Source organism: Mangifera indica, chromosome 17 (genome assembly GCF_011075055.1).
Source record: "Mangifera indica cultivar Alphonso chromosome 17, CATAS_Mindica_2.1, whole genome shotgun sequence".
Classification (NCBI taxonomy): domain Eukaryota; kingdom Viridiplantae; phylum Streptophyta; class Magnoliopsida; order Sapindales; family Anacardiaceae; genus Mangifera; species Mangifera indica.
The window spans coordinates 2,553,890-2,578,789 of NC_058153.1; the positions used below are offsets into that span (position 1 = coordinate 2,553,890).

The 24,900-nt window shown below is 34.1% G+C and overlaps 2 protein-coding genes across 5 annotated transcripts; one reads left to right on the plus strand and one right to left on the minus strand.

Annotated features, from left to right (window-relative positions):
• The first annotated feature begins 647 nt into the window (after window positions 1–647).
• LOC123200810 (transcriptional corepressor LEUNIG-like) lies at window positions 648–9,047 on the plus strand. Its single transcript, XM_044616194.1, has 18 exons — window positions 648–1,034; window positions 2,113–2,210; window positions 2,317–2,426; window positions 2,674–2,964; window positions 3,038–3,126; window positions 3,278–3,323; window positions 3,409–3,484; window positions 3,915–3,964; window positions 4,716–5,000; window positions 5,120–5,296; window positions 5,768–6,010; window positions 6,095–6,212; window positions 6,374–6,483; window positions 6,630–6,779; window positions 7,343–7,498; window positions 7,595–7,711; window positions 7,993–8,199; window positions 8,527–9,047. The coding sequence occupies exons 1-18, from the start codon at window positions 1,003–1,005 to the stop codon at window positions 8,668–8,670; spliced, it is 2,499 nt and encodes an 832-aa protein (XP_044472129.1). The 5' UTR covers window positions 648–1,002; the 3' UTR covers window positions 8,671–9,047.
• A 1,599-nt stretch (window positions 9,048–10,646) lies between these two features.
• LOC123200661 (ABC transporter G family member 32-like) lies at window positions 10,647–22,530 on the minus strand. 4 transcript variants are annotated; one of them, XR_006498653.1, is made up of 25 exons: window positions 22,062–22,530; window positions 21,391–21,678; window positions 21,218–21,302; window positions 20,651–20,810; window positions 20,497–20,573; window positions 20,368–20,421; window positions 19,866–19,956; window positions 19,478–19,779; window positions 19,120–19,401; window positions 18,598–18,914; window positions 18,350–18,510; window positions 18,167–18,270; window positions 16,161–16,317; window positions 15,924–16,046; window positions 15,717–15,808; window positions 15,299–15,631; window positions 14,943–15,233; window positions 14,559–14,642; window positions 14,316–14,449; window positions 13,968–14,195; window positions 13,458–13,629; window positions 13,105–13,359; window positions 12,460–12,736; window positions 11,641–11,732; window positions 10,647–10,691 (listed from the first exon to the last, which is right to left on the minus strand). XR_006498653.1 is itself a non-coding variant. In XM_044615980.1 (24 exons), the coding sequence occupies exons 1-23, from the start codon at window positions 22,433–22,435 to the stop codon at window positions 12,464–12,466; spliced, it is 4,437 nt and encodes a 1,478-aa protein (XP_044471915.1). In that variant the 5' UTR covers window positions 22,436–22,530; the 3' UTR covers window positions 11,630–11,732; window positions 12,460–12,463. The 4 variants fall into 4 exon arrangements, 3 of the variants coding, with proteins under 3 accessions (XP_044471915.1, XP_044471916.1, XP_044471914.1); XM_044615980.1 differs by lacking the exon at window positions 10,647–10,691 and having other exon boundaries at window positions 11,630–11,732; XM_044615981.1 differs by lacking the exons at window positions 10,647–10,691; window positions 11,641–11,732 and having other exon boundaries at window positions 12,179–12,736; window positions 21,391–21,479; window positions 21,558–21,678; window positions 22,062–22,529.
• Between the last annotated feature and the right edge of the window lie 2,370 nt (window positions 22,531–24,900).

Below are 24,900 nucleotides of genomic sequence, written 5' to 3' on the forward strand. Positions count from 1 at the left end.
ACTTTTCACAAATTAACAAATTTGGAATGTCTTTGTTCTTTTTTGGAATAGTTTCGTTTCTTTTTGAAAAAATTATAACGTTTGTAAATACAATAATAAAATTTTTAAAATAACTATTCGACTTTCTATGATACTTAGAATGATTGTTTTATACTTGAAACAACTCTATTCTTCTACTTTGATGTTTCAAACAAACATTCACTTCTAATGAAACTCTCATTCCATCCATCCCAAAACTTTAAGTTAATGTATATTTAAATATGAATCATCTTTTATTTAAAATTCTTCACCTTGCCAATTATTTGCATATTCAGAAGACTCGCTCAATCATGAAAACATGTGTCTCCACCTAAAACTCCAACCCCTTACATAACACATAATGGCCTGAAGCAAGTCCCAAGAACGGTAACATGTTTTTCAACATACCCGTCACATAATCTTTGGTATACACATTCAATGGCAGAATCCCACTGAAGAAATCAATTCTGCGACCTCGAGCCTCTTCCCTGAATTGAATTCAAGATGGTTAAACTTTATACTAGTGTAGCTTATGAAAACTCCATCGTTTGGATTTAAATATCATATCCAAAGAATATTCATTACAAACATTATAAAAGCAAATGCACTGGAAAATACGGTGGACTAAGACCTAAACAACATGGAGTGATTATTCTACTGATTTACTGTTGCTTTACAACTACGCATTCCAAATTACAATGTTTTTCACGTTTTTCACAACAAAATTCCAGAGATAAAATTTCCAACGGTTTTTCAGCAAATGAATACTGAACTGCCTACTATAAAAAGCTGATAAAAAAGAGAGTTGAAGAAGGTTCGCTCGCAATCAAGACAAATTTCCAGCGCTTACTGGTTGCGTGAGTTTTGCACTTTAGAGAAGAAAAAGAAAAGAAAAGAAAAAACAAACAAACAAAGAAGCAACTAGAGAATTTTTTAGTACTCACAGCTCTTAACGTTTGTTTAATTTAAACTCTATCGATAATCATGTCGCAGTCCAACTGGGAAGCCGATAAAATGTAAGTATTAGACAACTAAACTATTTCGTTCTTGTTGTTAATAATTTTGGTGTGGGTTTGGATGTTCTAGGGTTTTGGTTTTTGTGTGTTTGTTTTTTTTTTTTTGTCGGTTGTAATGTTTTATTGTTTTCTGAAGTGGGTATGTTTCAGTTTTTGTGGGTTTGTATTTTGTCTTCAATTTTCACCGTTTTCCTTTCCTCTGTTTTCTTTAGTTCTTTTAGTTGCCGATAAATCTTTTATGTTTTCAATTAATGGTTGCTGGTTTAGGCTCTAGTGTCGTTTGAAATAGTTTCTTAGAATGGTATGAGGAGAAATTTGTTTTCAAAGATTAGTTTCAGTTGTAGTTATTGTTGTTGACATTACTTAATGATTGATGGGTATAATGGCTTTTATGTTTTTTCTAGTATTGGCTTGTATATTTCTCTCCACGGTTTATGTTCTCTGTTTATTGTACATTTTATGATGTTGTTGCTGTTGATGATGATGGGATTGCCACGTAATGCTTTTAGGGCATTTGTTTCTGTATTCTTTTTGGTGATTAAGAGTTGTACTTTCTTTCACTGCCTCTTTGATGCTGCTCTGATAATGGCTTTTTGAATTTTATTCCCCATGTCTTCTGGCTTATCCCTCGATTTAGTTGCCAAGAAAACATAATGGAAGGAAACAAAATTTGTTTTGGTCTCATATTTACCGTATTTCCTCAATAATGCTAAAATTTAATGCTTTAAGGTGGAAAGTCTGTGCAAACAAACCACTTTATACTTTGATGTGGAGCAAATTGATTGAAAATAAAGGTAGAATCTCTAATATAATGTTGTGTGTTGTTTGGCTCCGTAATATGGAAAAGTTTTATCTGAACTGAATTGAACAATTGCATTGGCTGTTGTTTTGTGCAGTTTATGTCTCCAAGGTTTTCGATAGCAAAATTTTAAACCCTGCATCTCCTCATTTGAACAGTGGGCTAATATCTGCTTTAGATTTACGTCATACGTTATTGCCATCTGAAGCATTTATACTCCCAGTTGTTTCGTACATTTTTAAGACTGACTTTTTGACTGGTGGATTTTTTGGTCAATAGGTTGGATGTCTATATATATGATTACCTTATGAAGAGAAAATTGCATGCTTCTGCAAAGGCATTTCAAGCTGAAGGGAAAGTGTCTACAGATCCTGTAGGTAGGATTACTGAAAGAAATGCAAAGGAAATATTTTTATCTTTTCATGCCTCATTATTCTATTTGCAACTAATTGATGTTGGGTTTTATGTTTGCATGTCCTCCAGCTATTGACGCGCCTGGTGGGTTTTTATTTGAATGGTGGTCAGTCTTTTGGGATATATTTATTGCTAGAACAAACGAGAAGCATTCTGATGCTGCGGCATCCTACATTGAGGTGGGTTTGTGAGATTTTAAGTTGAGTTTATCTCCTTCTTTATTTGGGCTCCCGAAATTTTCCTCTCATGTTGTGGCTGGTCCTCCATACTGAATCAGAATGAATTATAATAATTGCAAGCTGCAAAGTGCTATAACTCCCTGTTTTACCGAAAATATTTTCTTCCAAGTCATTCTTTGCTTGATAATTGGTTTAGTAGAGGGATTAATAAATTGATTATGATTTCTAAAATATCTTAAAATGGCAGACTCAAATGATTAAAGCTCGGGAGCTGCAACAACAACATCAGAAACCTCAGCAGCATCAGCAGATGCAGATGCAGCAGCTCATAATGCAGAGGCATGCTCAGCAACAGCAACAGCAGCAGCATCAGCTACAGCTGCACAGAAGAGATAGTGCCCAGTTTCTGAATGGCACCAGCAATGACCCTCTCATGAGGCAGAGCCCTGGAACTGCAAATAACTTGGCGGCAAAAATTTATGAGGACCGTTTAAAGCTTCCACTTAAGAGGGATTCCTTGGATGATGCAGCTATGAAGGTACTAGGTTTCTGATAGATTAATAAATTGGCTTCTAGTTTACCAGTTGTATAATGTTGCCTGATTATTTCAGCCAAGATTGGGTGAAAATATGGGCCAGCTTTTGGATCCAAATCAGGCCTCTTTGTTGAATGCACCTGCAATGTCAGGCCAGCCTTCAGGGTAATTCTTCACATGATGTTACCACTATTTTTATGGATATAATTTGGTTTATGTATGGTCTACTTCTTGCTGTGGCTTTCATTCATGTGTAATTTGATGTAAGCTAACCTCCTTTTCACTGGCAAACACTGCATGTTACACCTGGAGATAGTCAACAAGCTCAAAGTCGGAATCAGCAACCTCCAGTGTCTTCACAGGTAAATGTATATATTTTCACTGTGCTGTCATCCTTTTAATTCCATGTTTCATATCTCATTTGCTGTGTCATGTATGCTGAAACAGGATATAAAAAGTGAAATGAACCCAATGATGAGTCCCAGACCTGCTGGTTCAGATGGATCACTAATTGGAATTCATGGTATTATTGATGCTGTTTTATATTCTTATAAACTGTGCTAATGAGTGTGATTACAGTCAGTTTATATCACGTAACTTTGGATCCTGCTTTGGTGGGATCAGCACCAATGGCCTTATTCATAAAACTTTAATAAAACACTGAAGTCATGAATGAAATTCTTTTTCCCCTCGTGAGTTCCTTTATTTAGTAGGGATTCAAGTTTGGAATTGTAATCTTAGAGTGAAATGCTTGCTGCTGAAGGAAAAAAGTAATTGAGGGTAAAATTACAGGGAAATTGGAACTCTTTAAATTCTTTTCATAAAGCGAGGAAGTCAGTGTCAGGGCTTGTGCAATTTGAACTCATTGTTGCACTGGTTGAAGATTTTGATTCTAAGTTTATGCTTTTGGAATCTTAAGTTTTGGTTTTTATGGTTATTGTCTTGTTTTTTAGGATCAAATCCTAGTGGCGGCAATGTGACTTTGAAAGGATGGCCTTTAACGGTAAGAACGCCCTTGGTATCTATTGTTATGATGTTGTTCTATAATTTTTAGTGCCAACAGCCAAATACTAATGTGGTAGAGATTAACAGGAGATGTAGTGCACTATTAATTTGAATATTTGAGAACTATGTTATGTTAATAATGCTTAAGTTTCATTCTTGGAGAAGTCTATTTGTTGAACATTTCATTAGTTAATGGTGTCAATTTGCCTTATAAAAGGGAAATATGATATTCTATTTTTCTTTTCTCAATTCTTTGTTGTTTTCACATATAAAACTCCAATAATCTTAGTTGAGGAATTCTTTTTGGAGTTACAAGTTAAGCTTTTAATGTTGCTCATAAAGAATATCTAAACTAACTTTAATTATCATATAACTTAGAAAGCAATACGGTTTATTTTTGGAGCAGGGAATCGTTAGGATTGGCTGCTATACCACATTTTAAAATGCAAGTACTTGGTCTGTATATCTCGTTGTTTTGATCGTTGCACATAGATTATGCTGACTTTTGTATATGGTGTTTGTAAAATTTTTTGCCCTCCCATTTTGGACAGGATCATCTACATAATTGGGCCTGTGTAAAATTATTTTGTGTCTTTTAGTTCTGTAACTGACTATCTGCATGGTTGATATTGCAAACAAATTAGGACTAACTTTGTCAAGTCTGGATTTTATATATACTCATATTTAATACCTTAAGACAAAATGTGCGTGTTTGGTTTCATTGCTTATAGCACCTTCACTCTTAATAGGATCTGGATCAGCTTCGACCTGGGTTTTTGCAGCAGCAAAAATCTTTGATGCAGTCCGCACAGCCCTTCAGTCAACTTCAGTTGCAACAACAACTTATGCTTCAAGCACGGCAGAATTTGACATCTCCATCTGCCAATGATATGGAATGCAGAAAACGAAGAATGCTTCTTAACAATCGAAATATGGGTCCTGGTAAAGATAGCCCTGTGAATTCTGTCAGTGATGTAGTGTCAAATGTTGGATCAACTGCACTGCCACGTGGAGATGCTGATATGCTAGTGAAGGTATCATACTCTTTTTTACTCTTGAGTTGACAAACATTATAATTGTTTGATGTTCCCAAAATTTTAAAGCCCTTTTGGCACTGTAGGTCTTTACTTATGTATATTTGAATTTTTACCAGTTACAGCAACAACAGATACAGAACAATCAACAGCTGCAACAATATCCACAGCATCCCCTTTCAAGCCAGCAGTCTCAGAATACAAACTCCAGTCTGCCGCAGCAAGATAAAATGATGGGTGCTGGCAGCATGACAATGGATGGTAGTATGTCAAATACCTTTCAAGGAAATGATCAGGTTTGTTATCTCTTTGCTCCTGGTATTACAATTTTTATTGGATGCACATTTTTCTTGTTAGTTGTAGTTTCATGCATTTCTTAGACCAATTCTATCAGAAGTCTCTAGTGATTGAGTTTGTTAAAACATTTTAAGTGGTTCTTTTAACATAGTTTGTTCTAAGTTTGATTCTAACATCCTTTTAAAATCTTTAAGTTCTTTCAGAATTCTGTTTTATTATTTGGACAACAAATCACAAACATATGAGATTTTTCCAATCAATAGTATGTTTATTTTTTTGTTGATTATTTTTCCCCTTCTAAAGTTTTGCATAGGTATCATAGTCACTACTTTTTCGTCCGTTTATTCAGTCCTAATACTCCTTGGCCTTAACATGATTTCATGATGCAGAATATGACAGTGGTGTATTTGGCCTTTCAAGAAGTTAACCTGGTTAGTGTTTCTAATTAGTGTTCCTTGATTGTTTTTAAGGCATCAAAAAATCCAATTGGACGTAAGAGAAAGCTACCTGTATCATCTTCTGGTCTTGCCAATAGCTCTGGAACTGCAAACACCACCGGACCATCCCCAAGTTCACCCTCATCACCTTCTACTCATACACCAGGAGATGTGATTTCAAGGCCTACTATGCAACATAATGGTGGCTCCTCTAAGTCTTTGCTTATGTTTGGTTCTGATGGTTTGGGCTCCCTCACATCAGCACCAAATCAATTGGTGCGCAACTTCCTCTTCCCTTTATGCTCATGTATAATTAGCACTTTTCATTTCATAGTCGTTCACAAATGTAATTAATTGCAGAGTGATATTGAACGTTTTGTTGATGATGGATCCCTGGATGATAATGGAGAGTCATTCCTGTCACCCGACGATGCAGATCCTAGAGATAGGGTTGGTCGGCCTGTGGAAGTCAGCAAGGGTATGTTGAATGTTGATTTCTTATATTTCTGTGTACCTTGCATGTTTGCAGGGAAAAGGGGTTGGAAGGGAGAACTTTGCAGAAGTAGAACTCTTGGATATAATGTTGATTGTATCATGTAAATTTTACCCAAGGTTTTGACAGTTATGTTGTAATAATAGGCTTCACATTTACGGAAATCCAGCCTATACATGCAAGTAACAGTAAGCTTGAATCTTGTCACTTCTCATCCGATGGAAAACTACTTGCCACTGGTGGGCATGATAGAAAGGTAAGGACTATAGGCGAAGCTGTTTTATGAATTGTTTCTTGATACATTCAAATGATAATTCCACAGCAGCTCAGGGAACTTGTGGTCCTTTCTTGTGTTTGTCCCAAAGGACAGTATTTATTCTTTTTCTTGGTTTTGTGGTGTAGGCTGTAATATGGTGCACAGAATCGTTTAAAATGAAGTCTACACTTGAAGAACATACTCAATGGATTACTGATGTTCGTTTCAGTCCAAGCATGTCACGGCTAGCCACAGCTTCCGCTGATAGAACTGTCAGGGTTTGGGACACTGATAATGTCAGTAAGCATGTCCCCTTTTCTCTGCATTTTTTTTCTATCTTTTAATGTTTACACCTCACAAAATGATCCAGATTAATTAATTGGACTGACTTGTGTGTTTTATGTGATATTAAAAAAATAGAATCTTCAAGGAGATCCATTCTTCTTGTGATATGAGACTGATTGTGTGTGTCTGTGTGTTTTGCTTTTAGCTATTTCTTTGTTTTTCGATGGTAAATCTTGACTTGTTTCTTTTACATCCTACATCAGGTTCATTCTTATTTCCTATATTCTCGTAACTTCAAAAAGAAAATTCATATTTTCACTTTGTGGAATTGGTTAACTTGGTTCAAGACTTGACTGCCTTTAGTTCTAATGGAAACAAGCTCACAACCACAAGAAATGGTTTGAAATCTGGATTTATGATTTAAGAATATTTCCTTGTATTTGTTACATTAACCCTTTATTAATAAGAGACCATGTAGTTGAGTGTCAAATACATTTAAACCCATAGGTGTCATTATGAAAATCCCCACCATCTTTGAATAATTTAATGATAGATAGATTATTCTTCTGTGCAGCCTGGTTATTCTCTTCGTACTTTTACCGGACATTCTACAACTGTTACGTCTTTGGATTTCCACCCTAGTAAAGAGGACCTTATCTATTCATGTGATAATAATAGCGAGATACGGTGCTGGAGTATCAACAATGGCAGTTTTGCTGGTGTTTTCGAGGTATAATATATTCAAAGGAAACTGCGTTATTGAATTCTATTTTTTGTCTATATTTTCTGTAGAAGTAGTTTTTTTAATCCTTCTGCATTTTGTCAGGGTAGTGCAACCCAGGTGAGATTTCAACCACGTCTTGGAAGGATTCTTGCAGCTGCTGCAGAGAACCATGTATCCATATTTGATGTGGAGACCCAAGTTTGCAGACATAAATTTCAGGTTTGTTGCAAGTATTTCCTAATGTTTGAATGGCCATGTCAGATAATTAATCTAGATAGATGGTAATGATGAAGTGTCTGTTGTAATTCTATTTTTGCACTTGGATGGACTTCCTATGAGTGAAACTGACTTTCAGTTCCCTGACTGGCAAGAACACATGAGAAAGAAACAAACAATGTTGCATGATCTTGACCGCTTGAAATAATTTAGTTGGCTGAGGTTTTGTTTGATGACCATCCACAGTATTCATTCATTTGTGTTTTGTGGAACTATCATGCTAGGGTCATAAAAACCAAGTTCATTCTATATGCTGGGACCCTAGCGGTGAGTTTCTGGCATCAGTGAGTGATGAATTGGTCAGAGTGTGGACTGTTGGCTCCGGAAGCAAAGGGGAGTATGTTCAGGAGTTGAGCTCTACTGGCAACAAATATCGAACTTGTGTTTTCCATCCCACACACCCTTCTGTGTTGATTATTGGCTGTTATGAAGTAAGTCATCCATACAATGAATTATAATAATCTACATACGTTTGTCTTTTAACATGCATGAATATTCATAGTTTGTGAGCAAAATTTACCACTTCCTTTATAGAAATTAAAAAAATTAAAAAAAGAAAAAAAGAAGTTTACTCGGCTTATCAGTGATTCATAGTACCTGTATCTGTTCTGCCCATTATTGTATGAGGACCCCATATTAGGAATAAATTCATTTATTTGGCCAAAGTAGATCCTTACATGGAACAGGAAATGAATTGACAATCTCTGGCTGAAGGTGCTGATTTGTACCTATGTTTTGATGTGGATTGGGTTTTCTAGACTCTGGAGCTTTGGAACATCGCCGAGAACAAGACAATGACCTTGAATGCACATGACAAGCTTATATCTTCATTGGCAGTATCAAATGTTACCGGTTTGGTAGCCTCAGCGAGCCATGACAAGCGTGTCAAACTTTGGAAGTGACTACTTGTTTTTGGGTTCACCTCACATCTTAGGTAATGTAATAATTATATATCTACTATATCATATGATGTAAAGTCAAGTTTCCAGCCTCTTACAGATGCTTTTGGTTGTTTATATTGGTTTAGAGTCTACAGGGAAATGGGGTTTTTAGGTTTCATCCTTTTGAGTTGTTTTCACTAGCATAGTCTGTTTATTTCCCGGAAAAGTGATTAAAAGCAAGGGGTTCAAAGCCGATTGTGTTCCGGCAGGATAAACTCATGCAAACATCTAGGACCGTAGTTAGACATGTGAAATATGTATATCGTGCATCATATGCATACGTGGTTTCTGTACAAATTTTTGCTTGCAGGAAAAATAAATTATCTTGTTGCCATGAATTTTTTCTTAACTCTGCTATTAAGAGGAAGCTGGGTCTGAATTTTACCTTCTTGATGCTCCTGGTTCAACTGAGAAGATCTGCACTAAAGAAAATGTTTACATTGTAAAATCAATAAAACTGTGTGCACACTTTTAAGGGCACAAATGCTGGTCTTGTTGGCTGTCCAGAGCTGACTTTATTCTCTGTGTTGGAGGCCCTTTTGGGGTCAAGGGGATCTAATTGATTCTCTCGATGTGTTGGCTCTTCTGTAGAGTCTTCTGAAATATGTTATTATATAATTGAGTGATTTTTAAGTATGAATAAAGTCAATCACATAATAACATATTATTTATATATCTAATTATATATTTAGAAGTATATACACATTATATTATTTGTTCCTTCTATGAATTTATAGACCTCAGGTGTTGTTTTGGTATGTCAAAGTAAGTAGAGATGAATCGGTATGCGGGGCTAAGTGCATGGCCGTACTGGGGTCTGGACAAACTGGGTATGAATTCAGTTGGAGCACAGCCTGTGGAGGTTTGCTTCCGTTATTGGGGTTGAAGCATTTAACGTCTTCTTGGGTTAAACCCAATCACTTAAACATCAGTCCATATGTATCTTCTCAGTCAGCACCTTCGGTTCATTTTAGTATGGGTAGATTCAAATTGAGTTAAATTTAAATTTATTTAAGTATAAACTTAATTTGATTTACATGGAATTGAGTTTGAGTTTGGGTTCATTGAGCTTGCTTCAAATAAGTGTGAACGTGATTTGTTTTAAAAGAGTCAAATTTGAGTTTGGTTTAAGTTCAAATTTTTAATTAATTCGTTATTAAAAGGATATTGTTTTAATGCTTATTACTCAAAATGATATCGTTTTGTATAAAACTTTTTAACTCGTGTGTTCAAAGCTTGAGTTCGAGTTTGAAAATATTAAAGTTTTAAGTTCAAAATAGTATGTTTCGGGCTCAATTGAATTGAGTTTGAGCTCGAACTCGAATAAATTCTGTTTGAATCTAACTTTACATTCTAATACTCAACTATTACATTGCTGCATTTCATAGTTAAGGTATAGTGAAACTATGTAAATTTATTTTGAGTATACGAATAAATACACATTTAATGTGTGTCTTCATATGATTAGATATTTTTAAACTAAAGATTAATATTCAATCACATAATTGATACAAATAAATATATAATTATTTACGTATTTAAAGTAGATACGTATAATATTGTTCTTTAAGATAACAATTTATGCTTTTTAGCATAGTAATCAAACTGTGTATTAAAAATTTAATTTTATTTATAGTATATTATAGCTTTTAAAAAATAAAATAATAAAAAATAATCTAATTAACACATCATCATTACAAACAACTTTGAAAATTTATGATTTTTTATATACGTTTTATTATATCATATTTTTTTTAAAGTGTATTGATTCATATATAAAATATGTATTGTATAATAAGATATATATCGATAATATATCTTATGTTGTAAAATATATATTGTATTATATAATATATCTTTTGTAATACATTACTTTATAATTTTTTTATAATACATATAATTTTTCACCTCTACCATAATGTAAACTATAAATGTTGCTAATAATAACCATTCTCTTTAGGACAATATTGCTCTGTATGTCTCTGTAGACGAGAAGGAACGAAAAGAAAAAGTCAGGCAAACAAATTCAGTAGAAGGGATAGATAATTATAGGCCAAACAACTATTTCCCCTCCAAGGTATGCTGTAATGATAAGTTTTCATCTTTTAACTATAGAAACACTAAACACCTACCCATGACTGGTTAAATTTAACAAAACCCTAATAGTGATAAGGGCAAAATCGTTATTTTCTCTATAATATTAAAAATAAACTAAAATAGAATCAACTTTTGCCCCTCTAAACTTTAAAAACTAAAATTTTCCTCCAACATAAGTTTTAAAAAATAACAGTTTCACCCTAGGGTTTCGTTTTGAAATCTCCGACTCCATTGCTGACGACCTCTCCCTCCCGAAACATCCTCTCCTTCTGACGATCTCTTTCCTCCCATTTGGACGTCCGATCGGCGTCGGAGAAGCCATGGAAGACGAAGAACTTTGTTGGAGAAGACGAAGTTCTTCCTCTTCTCAATCGTCGTTGTCTAGGAAGACGATTGTCTTCCCAGACGATGAAGACGAGATTGATCAATCTCGTCTTCATCATCTAGGAAGACGATTTCTCTTCCCAAACGACGTCTCTCTGCGTCGGATGGGTTGGGGTGGAGTTGAAGGGGGCCGTCGGTGGAAGAGAAACCGTCGGGAGAGGGAGACGGCCGGCGATGGCGCAGAAGAAAGTGAAAGGGTTCGGAAACTAAACCCTAGGGGGGGAAATGCGATTTTTTCAAACTTAGCTTAAGAAAAAAATGTTAGTTTTTAAACTTTTAGGGGAGAAAATGAGATTAAATTTTTAGGGGTTAGGGTTTCGTTAAATTTAACCGGTTATAGGTGGGTATTTGGTGTTTTCATAGTTAAAGGGTGGAAACTTGTCATTATAACATACCTTGGGTGGGAAATAGTCGTTTGGCCATAATTATATTATAATCATATGAAATTACCTCTTAATCAGCTAATTAGTAATTACCGTCTACCAATCCTCATCAGTTTTTTGCTTTAACCTCCACCAACTCCTTTCAGTTTTTTCATAACACTGCAAAATGATGTGGCGCTGATGTACACACACCGGTGCCAACAAACTGATGAACAAGAAGCAAAACATGTCCAACATAGATTTTAAATGTAGCTAATCCCAGATCAAAACTATCGTATTGAAGAGTAATGTTATATATATCTAATTTTGAATATTTAATTAAATTATATAATTAAATACTATATTATCTTTAATTTAAAAAACTTAATTGTATGATGATGCATTACCAAGATACCTAATTTTATTATCAAAACTGGGTACATTCATTGCATATTGAAAATAAAAGGAGGTTGACAACTAACGGGAATCCATAATCAAGTGACATCCAAACACTAGTTAGACCACCAAAAAGCCACTTGTCTGCTAAAACCCTTCTGATAACAACCTCCATTGTAATTCCTACCCTCACAAAAATTATGATTGTTTTCATCATTCCAAAATGAATATACTAGAAGAAACTATCTGAATTCACTTTATAGGTCAAGATATTTTGCATAATATGACATCACCCATGAGAATCTCTATAAGGCACTGGACTACACTTCTCCATCATAATGACAATAATACTTTACACTTCAATTAATAAATATATATATTAAAATTTTCCAGCCAACTTTATCTTCACTCTACAATACCAGGTTGCTATACAAATTTCAAGCCACCATTTTTTTAAAGGAAATTGATAAACTTGGCAATTTGCCATGCAAGCTTTATCATACAAACTCAACTTGTCATCTCTTCTGGAACTTGAAGGCTTTTATTGCAAATGCAAATATGAATCCGAAAAATGCAGCGAAGGCAACCACCATTACACCCACGAAGACCAAGAAATCATGCCTAAATCCAAACACATCCTTCAGTAAAACCTTCACTGGTACAGAGTGAATTCCGTCCGAAAGGGTCACCGGTTTATCATCGTCACCAAACTGGGATGTCAGGAGTCCATACAGACTCCATGCCACTGGGTTTGCCCAATAATACCATCTCCAGAAAACAGGCATTCTCTGAAAGAGGAATTGGGAACACACATTATGATATGTATACACATATTGAAGACAGAAAAAATTACAACTGAAAATGCTCATGGAACTCCTAATGAACTTGTTCAATTAATGAACCGATCTAATTATAAACTTGATCCTAATATAAGGTCATATAATATATCGAGCATGGCGACGAGATAAAATATTATAAATGAGCCCGGTGCCTTCAGCATTATATTTAAGTAGACTTCAAATTTGGACAACTGCCGTTATGTTGTTAATAAATGTTTGAGGCGGGCTGTTTTCCATTTGATTGATTTATGTAAAATGCAAGCACTATAAAGAAACTTTGATCATATGTATAGAAAAGAAAATGAAAACTTCTTTACCTTGCGAGGAATCATAAAGCCACTGAAAAGGTTCCAAAGCATATAAAATGGGGCAGCAATGATGGCAGCAACATTATGATTTGGTGTGATAGCAGTGGTCATCATTCCATATAAGGTGAAGTATAGCATGGTAAAATACATGAAAAATATGTACCAAATAAATTTCAAAGCAGTCCACTCAAATGCAGCCATAGAATAGAAAATGGAGCTGTAAATAAGAGTTTGTCCAAACACGTAAGGGAATTCAATGACAACCTGCACATCAAAGGAAAAAGACACCAGTTTCAGAGAAAAGAGAGTCCTTGCTTGCACAAATAGAAGGGGAAAGAAGGAAAAAAGCCCTGAAGGTAGACCTGAGCAAATGCAAAAGGCAAAGCTGAATACATCCCAGCAGCTCGCTCTCTATATGAAACAAACCTTTCAACAGAAACAACCGGTTGAACAGCAGTACCATTTGTAATCCCAATAAACAGGACCGCAAGATACATGGATCCCATGGCATTGAACAAATCTTGTTGATTCTTCCTACATGAATCAGAATTCAAATATCACAGAGAATTGAGTAGTATAAAGATCTATACAGGGTGCCAGAGTAAATGATAAGGAGATTAAAGATGGAAGATATTCAATGTTGATATGTTGAAAACAGCTATCTGCCACCATGAGTTGAAATAAAATAGATATAGATAATAATGATGAATCATAAAATACTAGCTTCCAACCTCTCAAAGCAATTTATCTGCAACTTATGTGGTATAATTAAGTTTTCAAAATACCCAAGAGTGAAAGCCTTTCAACAATTTTTAAGCAATACTTCAGCCAAGGTATCAGAAGATGTCCATAAATAAAAGTTCAGTAGAAACCTTTTTGAACCAAATTTCCAACATATTGATCCAAGCATTAATGAAATGACAACAGTGTAGAAGAAGCGAACTGCTGTATATTGTGGGTTCCGCCAGTAAGATAGATTTTGCTTCCACAGGCAAGCTAAAAACTGATTAAAAAAAGACAGCGAATACTTCGTTGGAAAGTTCAATTCTTTTGAATTTGCACTAGGCTGGCTCAGACTTTCAACCAATTCTTTATTACGTCTGAAAACAAAGCAAGACAGCATGGTTAGATAAAGGGGAAAAATCAAAAAGAAAAAAGATATATTAGATGCATGTAATGACAAAACCAACAGCCAACATTGAACAAATACAAGTACATACTGAAACAGAGTCGATGATCTGTAAATTTCTGCAAAATCTACACCCAGGCGATTTTCTTCAACTGGTGAGGTAACCTCAAGCATCCATGCAGCAGGATTATATCCGGACCTTATTTTTGTCACTCCTTCGACTGCCTACAGATCAAATATATAGAACCATAAGATAAATTTAAACAAGTTCATAATGACTGAGAACAAAATAGATGTAAAATATTTTAAGAGAGTTTAAAATGCATGATCTGACCTCAAAATATTTGATAAGCTCACAAGACTTAGGACCAAGTGGACCAGCATATATGACCTCTCCTCCACGCTTCATAAACAAAAGCTGCAAAGTTGATGAAGATTATGAATTGAGTAGGCACTCAATGAAATCAAAATACTTAATAAGGATCATGTGTATGATAAAATTAAGCTGTCTCTGACTTTCCATCCATGTAACTAGATTACAAAGCTATAATATAGAGTCCATAATATACAAAGCTATAAGATACTGGCTATAACAGCTACAAAGACATGGCATGAAAGCAGTATTGCTTCCTGGAAACCTTTCCTAATTTTAAAAATTTTCAATGCCCGGAAAGAAAACCAAATTAGAGAAGAGCTCTTACAAAATTTAAGAGCTAACCTCATCAAAAGATTCAAAAATGTCTATGCTGGGCTGATGGATTGTGCACACAATTGTTCGCCCAGTATTTACAATGTTCCTGACAGTTCGCATCACTATTGCTGCAGCCCTTGCATCTAAACCTGATGTGGGCTCGTCCATGAATACTATAGAAGGGTTGGCAACCAGTTCAACAGCAATTGTTAATCTTTTACGTTGTTCAGTTGACAAACCATCAACTCCAGGTAGACCAACTAAGGCCCCCCTCAACGAAGTCAGCTCCACAAGCTCCATCACCTCCTCAACAAACGCCTGAAAATGTAAATTAGTAAGTTACCTCAGACCAATGACACATGAAAAGGCCAAAGATGTATTACCCTTTGTGTCTCCAAATCAACGCCTGAAGGTAACCGCAGCCAAGCAGAGAACAGTAGTGATTCCAGAACAGTCAAACCAGGTGAATGAATGTCACTCTGCTCACAGTAACCTGAAATTCTCGCAAAAGTTTCTTGCCTTTTAGGATAACCAGATATATGTATGCTTCCTTCTATAACCCCACCAGTTTTTCGACCTGCTAAAACATCCATAAGAGTTGTTTTACCAGCGCCACTGACTCCTACCAATGCTGTAAGCACACCAGGTCTGAATGCTCCAGTAATATTAACCAATAACTGCAATCTATCTTCTAATATCCCTTCTTGCTTCAATTCCTGAAGAGAATCTTGGATGAGAGAAATAAAGAGTAAAAATATTTCCCAAAATAAGTGGCAAATGACAAAGAAACTGTATACACACCGTAGGGACATCCACAAAGTAATTGATATTACTGAAGCACATGGAAAGTGGTTGAAATGGAAGAACCATGCCTCTCTGCTTGAGGTATTTTCCTACATGGAAGTTAGGAAGAATAAGAACTTGAACATTCAGCTGCAAATTTATATATACAAATAAGAAAAAAGGTAAGTAAACTGCAAAAGTCAATCCAAGATACATTTTACAAACCATTTAGTGAGCCTGAATGCTGCAAGTACTCTCGCAGTTCAATAACAACAGTTTCACCTTTCCTTCTCCTATCTCTCTCTTGTAACTCTTCTTTAGAGACAACAGCTTGTTGCTTTCCCCAAGCTGTTAAAATAATAAAAGCAGAACTTAGCGGGTATATATGTAATTAATGTCTTCATCTAAGCAGAAGCAAAAAGGAAGTTCTAGTCATCACTTTTACCCAGTGAGATTACTTACGTGTGAGGTAGCTTAGGAAGAATGTGAAAAGAATGTTGAATAATACTGCATATCCAATCATAGCACCAACACCAATCCAATACCAGTAACTTTCTGGAAACAAGCTTCGCTGTCTCAGTAATGCCTCTCCTAATGAAGAGTTAGCGTTCACAGCAATCTACATATTAAAGAGAGATCAATGAGATTTGACATATATATGCAGAATATCGTATATTTCCGCATTGATATGTGTAAGTTTAGGTTCCCGAGAGCAATGGATTATGGGAAATTTGTTAACCCTGGAAACTGTAGTAGTACTTTCAATCAGGTTCTGTTTTGATTGGCAGCTTTGTCACAAATTTAAGGCATCATACTGCGTTCTATATAACACAGGCGGCAGTGTTATACGTTCCTAAAATTGACTTCATATTTCTCATAGAACAACCTAAGACACAAGGGAGAACATCTCTCACATTTGTTGTGAGGGCAATTGGATTGCGGATGAATTGGCTAATGTGGATATTCATCTTTTTGTTGAGAGATAACTGCAACTTGCTCCATAATTTTTGTTTAATCATGTTTACGTTTGGCTTGGCTGAGGAAGGGTCGAAAGTTGAATTTGGTATCAGAATTCAGATAGAAACAAATTTTCATCGTTTCTATTTTAATCTTTATTTTTTTTTTTTTTTAGGGGAATTTGTGTGAAATAAATTAAAAAATCGCACGTTTGTATATAACTTTTTTAAAATTATTACAAATGACAAACAAGATTTAGAGCATGTAAAATATAGAATTTCATTTTCAAAAGATAAATATAACAAATGAATATTAATATGGAAAAAGAACTATTTTCCACCCAAGTTTTAGCTGAAATTCAAAAGTACACCTGTAACAGTTAAAAAACTCAAACTCTCACCTATGCCCTAACTTTTGTTAATTTTTGTTGTTAGAAATAAAAGTAAAATAGTCATTTTACTATTTATATTCAAAAGATATAAAATTTATTACTTTTTCTCCCTAAGTTTTAAAAATTAATAATTTTAACCTTACCTAAAGTTTCAAACTTTGAAAAATAATATTTTTACCCTCAAACTTAGTGTTTCCATATTTTTCAAATTGCAGTCGTCCTCTAGAATTTTCAAAAACAGTTTCACCCCCATTCTTTAACTTCAGCTTTCGACATCCCTTTCAGTGTCCTCTTTGGCCTCCTCTTTCTTCTGAACCAACGATAGGTGGTGCAACGAAGAGACGAAGATCTCTTTGTCGCACCACCATGAGATGAAGAGGCATATCTTTATCGCACCACCTACCATCAGCTCGGGAGAAGGAAGAGACCGGAAAGGATGCCAAAAAGGACACTGGAAGCTGAAATTGAAGAGTGAGGGTGGAACTATTATTTTTGAAAGTTATGGAGGATGGTTGAATTTGAAAAATATGGAAACCCTCGGTTTGAGGGTGAAAATATTACTTTTCAAAATTTGAAATTTTTAGGTAAGGGTGAAATTGTTATTTTCTAAAACCTAAGAGAACAATGTAACAAGTTTTATATCTGTTTAATATAAATAGTAAAATGACTATTTTATCCTAACTTCTAACAGAAAAAGTTAACAAGTATTGGGTCATGGATGAAAGTTTAGGTGTTTTAACTACCACGGGTATGCTTTTGATTTGCAACTAAAACTTGAGTGGGAAATAGTCATTTTCCTTATTAATACAGTTACCAATTGTCGTATACTAACTGCTAATCTTTTCAAATTATGGATATGGTCATGATCACAATAGGTAGATTAAATAGTGTACTGCATAAGTTGACCGGTGCTATGAAATTTGTAAGTGACTAAACTAGTCAAAACAATTATACGGACGTCTTCACCTGTGATAATGATATTCATTTCAAACCCTATTTTTATATAGTTACTACATACCATACTGTTGTTAATGAACAACAGTATGTTATGATACGCAAATGCTAAGCTATATGCATAAATGTGCTCAGCAAAAATTATATACTTAGCTAATGATGTTACCTTATCCCAGGAATGTCCAAGAAATTCATTCACAGAAGCTGCATTTTGAGCATACATCAAAGGAGAAACCCAGAAACCCCAAATCCACCAGCTTGGAATACGATCTGTCAAAATGATACAAAGAAATGAATAAAAGATTGGCAAGAACAATTAACCATGATGTTGCATAACAATCAGTTTTACCTTTGGTAATAATGAATCCTCCAAGAGCCATGACCACCAACATGGCAAAAGATCCAAAGGTATTGGAAACTATCATATTTCTGCCTAAGGATCCTATAACACGGAATAGACCTATAGACATCTGGTGCAGAAAGAAATATAGCAAGAACTGCTGAAAAAATCTGCAAATTAAAGGATCAAGATTACAAAGTCATTCCAATTCAACCACGATAAATCATGCTCACAAGCAGGGAATGCATATTATATACCTAGCAACATCAGGGTCATATCCAATAACATAATATGTAATAGCCACCCAGAAACCAGATTCTATGAGCGAAGTTGGAATACTCAAGACCCAAGAAGGAAGTGTGTAAACCCAACTTGGATAAAAATGCAAATCCCTATGCTTGTAAAGCACAGGGAGCTTGGCCACCAACATTGAAACCTCAGTGAAACCATTAAAAAGAATAATGACCATGGAAAAGTAAAGTGCCCCAAGAAACAATCCTCCATCATCAATTGTCCTATGGTGCATGGTTGTCCGCACAAAAACAGTCATTGTTATTAAGGCAACCAAAATAAGCTGGAGAGAAATAAACGATAATAATCAGCAATAAATTTTTATAAAGCACTTTGCTATAAATAAATTGTCAATGCACACCTACCATGAAAACAGAAAGAAGAAAAGGTTTCCAGGACCAATGTAAAAAATTACTAACCAGCATTAGTCACAAAGAAGTTAGCATTAACTGAATCACCAAATTACCATTTAAAATTCACAACATTACCTGGACAAATTTGAAAACATAGATAAATGAGTTTCGTTTCATCAGGAGTAACTGCCAGTTGAAGCTGGTTTTGAGAAGTTCACTCTTCTTCTCTCCGTACTGAGAAGTTGACAAGGCTGCTGGATGATTATAGCGTCTATCAAAAGGAACAGCCAGTTCTGCAGACAAATTCTCCCCAATTTGATACAAACAAAAGGCCTCAGCAAACTTTTCAGGAGGTATATGCCGGTAAGGTTGGAAAGAGTTGGACCAATACTGCTCTTGGTCCTTCTTCGACGTAACCTGTGTTTCAAGATTTCAGCAAAGTTGCCACATGAAAGAGAATGAACCCAAATATTAAAAGCTCTTCTAAACCTACTTCTTGCAAGAAGTCAGCCACATTCTTCCTTTTTGGACAACTAAATCCCATGGATGAAAAGAAATGGAGGACAGAATCACGAGGTCCCTGATACACAATTTGGCCCTCACACAAAAGTATAACATCATCAAACAACTCATAAGTCTCAGGAGCAGGTTGAAGCAGAGAAATGACAGTGGTCCCATCAAGTGCACGAGTAGAATGCTTAAGATATTTGATGATCTGATAAGTAGTTGAGCTATCAAGACCATTTGATATTTCATCCATAAACAGAACTCTTGCAGGACCAACTAATAATTCACCTGAAATCACATATGTCCTAAATTGGCATGAATAAAAGCATACAGCATTCTAGTACATAAGAAACAATGAACTAAATCATCCCAACCTGTTGTAAGCCTCTTCTTCTGGCCTCCAGAAATCCCTTTAAGCATTTCATCTCCAACCAATGTGTCAGCACATAGGTCCAACCCTAAAATCTTTGTCAGATATACATTATTGCTTCAGATTTTAGAAATCAAGTTCAACGATCACATAAACATTATTCATAACACTGAACTTCTTTAAGGAACATTGGTACTTTTAAAATCGAATTAAGGAGGCTAATAGCTCATTAACCAACCTTTTTGATGAACCAATCCTTAGAGAATCCACTATGATGTCCTTCTATACCCTTTTTCAGATGTTTGTGTTCTCAACATCAATTTATAAAACCAATTTCCTAAGCCGATCGGCTCTATCCCAATGTGATTATAAATCCCAGTGAAACAATACTTAGGCCATTTTTGAAGGTGTGCCAATTAATAAAAAGTCAGGTAAGGTGCACTTGAAGGCAATAGTTGCAATACTGTAATCCCCTGTTTACAAGAGAATTCAGCATCTAAGCATACCTTCATGATGTATTCCACCACAAGGCTTGTCTCCTGTCCCCCCAAAGCAAACGACTAAAAGAAAAAATTGAAACAGTGAGAGTCTTGGCAACAATCATCTATTTGTAGAGAATAGAATCTTACAAGTACCTTCATAAATATATCAAGATCTTCATCAGGTTTTATCCCAGCAAATTTCTCTCTTCTTGAAAGTTCCGAAATCATATCTTTTGCAAGAATTCATGAGTCAAGAACTAGGAAAGCATAGTTTATGCAAGCATAATTTTTTTGCTGTAAAGCTTACCATATTTGAATCCGACACCTTGACAACGTCCTGCAAATTCTAGAGTTTCCCTTACAGTCATCTCTGCCACATGCCAATCCTGTTGACTGACATAGGCAGACGTCCTTGGAGCCACAAACTCATTGAAACCATGTCCGTTATATGTAATTTTCCCTGACACCTTCGAAGCAATCAAAGTATAACGACATTACAATTAATGGAACAATCAACATGGAAATATTGGCAATATATATGAAACTGAATCATCCAAAGTTCTTAAGTTTAATCATTCAATTAAGGGAAATGCATAATTCACATACATTATTAACAGCTGCAAGGCCTGCAAATTTTTAGAGCGTGAATGAAGTCCATTACATAAGGAATAGATCCATCAACAACATGTTACAAACCACCATTCTATCATCATTCCTATCCTCTATGCTTAGATTAAACCTTTATTGAACCCCAAAGTCATCACAACTGAGGTCAGTTCAACGATGTGATGAATACAGGAGCAATAGCATGAAAACTGGAAATCAAAGTATAAAACATGTTCAACATCTTTGAAAATAAGCAAAATCTCAATACCTTTAAATCATGTCCTAATCGGTCAGCAAGAGCCAACAGTAGTGTTGTCTTTCCGGAGCTCGGAGGACCCAATAGTAGAGTCAGTCTACAAATTATCGTTCTACCTTATCAAAAGCACATAATCCTGGCCAAAAAACTTCACCAACCGGAATATAATTAAAAGTCCAATATACCTTGAAGGTCTAATAATCCCACTTGTATTATCTAAAATCGTCAACTTGCTTCTCTTTCCGCTGTATATCCTCAACTGCCTCAGAAGAGCCTGTTGAACATTCACAAATATAAGTTGGTACGAAATTAATTTATAGCAGCGACCGAGTGTAAGATTTGAGTTTATTACCTCAGTCATGTTTAATATAAAATTTGGAATGGTTGGAAGTGCTCTACTTCCGAGATGGACAAAAGATTCAACGGTCAAATTCTGAAATCGAACCTCAATCTTTGGAAAATCCAAATCTACTCTGTAATGCCGCAAAGGTAAAAAAATCACAACAATAGAACTTGTTCCAATCCGAAATTACTCGAAATTCTTACATTTTCTGATGTCTCCACTTAATCTAGTCAATTAAACAAAGACTCTGTCACCAAGAAATTACATAATTAAGCGTCAAAAGTATTTTGTTTTCAAATCATCAATATAATTTTATCGCTATGTTGAGTTGCTACAGCTTCTGACACATTACAAATTTAAACTTGGCTTATGCAAATTGAAAAACATAAAATGCAAATCAAAAGGCAGGGTTTAAAAGGTAAACTAAGCTGACTAAGTTGACTCTCTAAAACAAAAATCACTGAAAAACTCAACCGGAAGAAAGAAACAAGAGATAGATTAAATAATCAGTACGCATCAAATCTCTTTCTCATGCGATCAAAGAAGCGTTCAGGATCATCTTCAACTGAGTTGACCAGACGTTCTAACACAAGCTTCAGCTCCTGAGCTTCAAGTTCACTCACATCAACCTCCTTAGAGTGACCAACCACATCCTTGAAAATGCCACGACGAACGCGAGTGTAGGTTGGCAGCCGCTCCAGAGCGGCCCAACGAAGAGCCTCCTCGTCCTCTCCATCTTCTCTAAATGACGACGTTCTGGCAAACACATTCTCTGCCGTGTTCCACATTGGATCTATTAAAGCAACAAAAACAACACAGAGAAGTAGAAGTGATGATATATATAGTATAAAGCAGGTTTGATTGTGAGATTGGAATTTGTTAGACATGTGAACAACTATTGCTGCTTTTTTCTTGCATTATAAATATAATAAATTGGTTGTTGAGTTTCTGGCTCTGCATTAATGGTGATTTTGCTTTCGCACTCTCTCTCTCTCTCACAATAAGTCTTTGGTTGTTCATCGCTCTTTTTCTTAAAGGTAAGCGTTTCTTGCCCTCCGTAACTGCACCTCCTTCTCTCCCCATAACAGCGTTTCGTTTGGATAATATTTTATTATTAAAATAAAAAAATATTTTAAAAATAAATTTTTTAAAAGATTATTAAATATAAATAATTATTATATTTAATAAAATTTGATAAATATAAATAATTATTATGTTTAATTAAAGATAATAAAATATTATTAATAAATTATTTTACTTAAATATCTTTAAATATAATTATTTTTAAATATTTTTAAATTATTTATTATATTAATTAATTTTTTTTATCTTAAAAAATTAATAAATACTAATATAATTATAATAAAATTAAGATTAATTTAATAATCTTTAAATACTTAAAATAAATATGATAATCAGATTACCACTTATATTATTTATTATATTAGTATAAATAATAAAAAATTATTATAATTTTTTATTATTAATAAATTAAATAAAAAATAAATTAATAAAATACTCTTTACAACTCATAATCAAACGTCCCTCAATTCTACCTTAAGGGTGCGTTTGGTTAAGGGTTTTTAAGATCACCTTGGTAATATATCTTTTATTCCTTTGTTTGGTTTGTCAGTAATAAAAGATTACAGTAATCTTCTATTACCAATGCTGACGTGACAGATAATATAGGTGGTAATATAATTACCATCTTCACCTTAGGTATTTAAAGATTACTGGGATAATCTTGAGTTTATTATAGAAAAATGATTATTTATTAATTTTTTAAGATAAAAATAAATTTATTTTTAATTAATATGACAAATAATATAAAAAATATTTAAAAATAATTATATTCAAGGGCATTTAAGTAAAATAATTTACTAGTAATCTTTTATTACCTTTAACCAAACACAATAATTATTTATACCTATCAAATTTTATCAAACATAGCAATCATTTATACCCAGTAATCTTCTAAGTAATCTATCTTCAAGGTAATCTTTCTATTTTAGTAATCAAATATTACCCAAATCAAACGCCCCCTAAAGTTTATCACACTAAGCGCAGGAAAACTCCCCTATGGCATGCAGAAAAGACAATTCGCGGGCAATCAAAGACAAAAGACCCTCGAGTAAGTAGAAGAACAAACTCGCTGTAGAAAGTTGACACGATAGTGAAGTGCACGGTTTTTTGACACGTCTTTCGTACAATCGAATTGTGACCGAGTATTACAAAGCCGTTATTGGAATTGTGTGAAATTTTTTTAATTAATTCAAAATTATTTTTTATTTTTAAGCGATTTTAGCACTTCAATATTTTTACCAAATTACCTCACCCACACTTTTTAAAACAAGTAAAACAAAATTCACTTTTTAAAACAAGAATAAAAAAATTTCAGTTGTCGGTAATATTTGTCCTCTAATATTTATCTAATTTATCTTTAATCATTTTTATTATAATAATATTTTCTAAATATTCATTTAATACACAGTTATAATTAGTTTTAAATCCTCTCAAATTAATAGGGCATATTTAAAATTAAATTTAAATCAAATTAAATTTAAATTTAATTTAATTTGAATAGAATTAAATTATAGTTTAAATTCACTTTTAAAGCATTCAAATTCGGTTCAATTAAGAAGAGTTGAACTTAAATTTGAATTTAAACCGAGCATTGATCTATTCGATTTTAAAATGATATCGTTTTAATATAATTAGTCAAAATAATATTATTTTAGTTTATTTATATCAAATTTTTTATACTCACATATTTGACAAATTGAACACCCTTAAAGTTTGAATACAAATTCTAATTTAAAAATATTTAATTCTTAAACTTAAATTTAAACTTAAACTTATTTAAGATAAACTCATTTCAAATTCATTCAAGCAAAAATAAAACTTAAATCCTGCCCAGCCACATTAAAAATTGCCGTAGTCTAAGTTTATGGATGGTGTTTGGTGGGACGGGTAATGAAGTGAGTCGGGGTAAACTCAGTGCATGTACAAGATTTTAAATTAGGCCAAAAATCTTATTCTCACCCACCGTTAAGTGAAAACTCTATGCATACACGCCAACTTTTAAAAATTTATATGTTTATTTATAAATAAATTTTTGTTAAATTTTTTAATTATAATTAAAGATAAAACTTTTATTTATTTAAAAAAATAAAATTTTATTATATTTTTCTCCCAGATTTAAAAAACTCATAATTTTTCTCTTAATTCAAAGCTTAAAAAATGATAAATACCTCTCTAGAGTTTTTTCTATTTCTCTTCGACATCAATTTATTATCTTTAACCATTCATTATCCTCCCTCTTGTCTTATCTTTCTTTTTGGTCTTTTTTTTC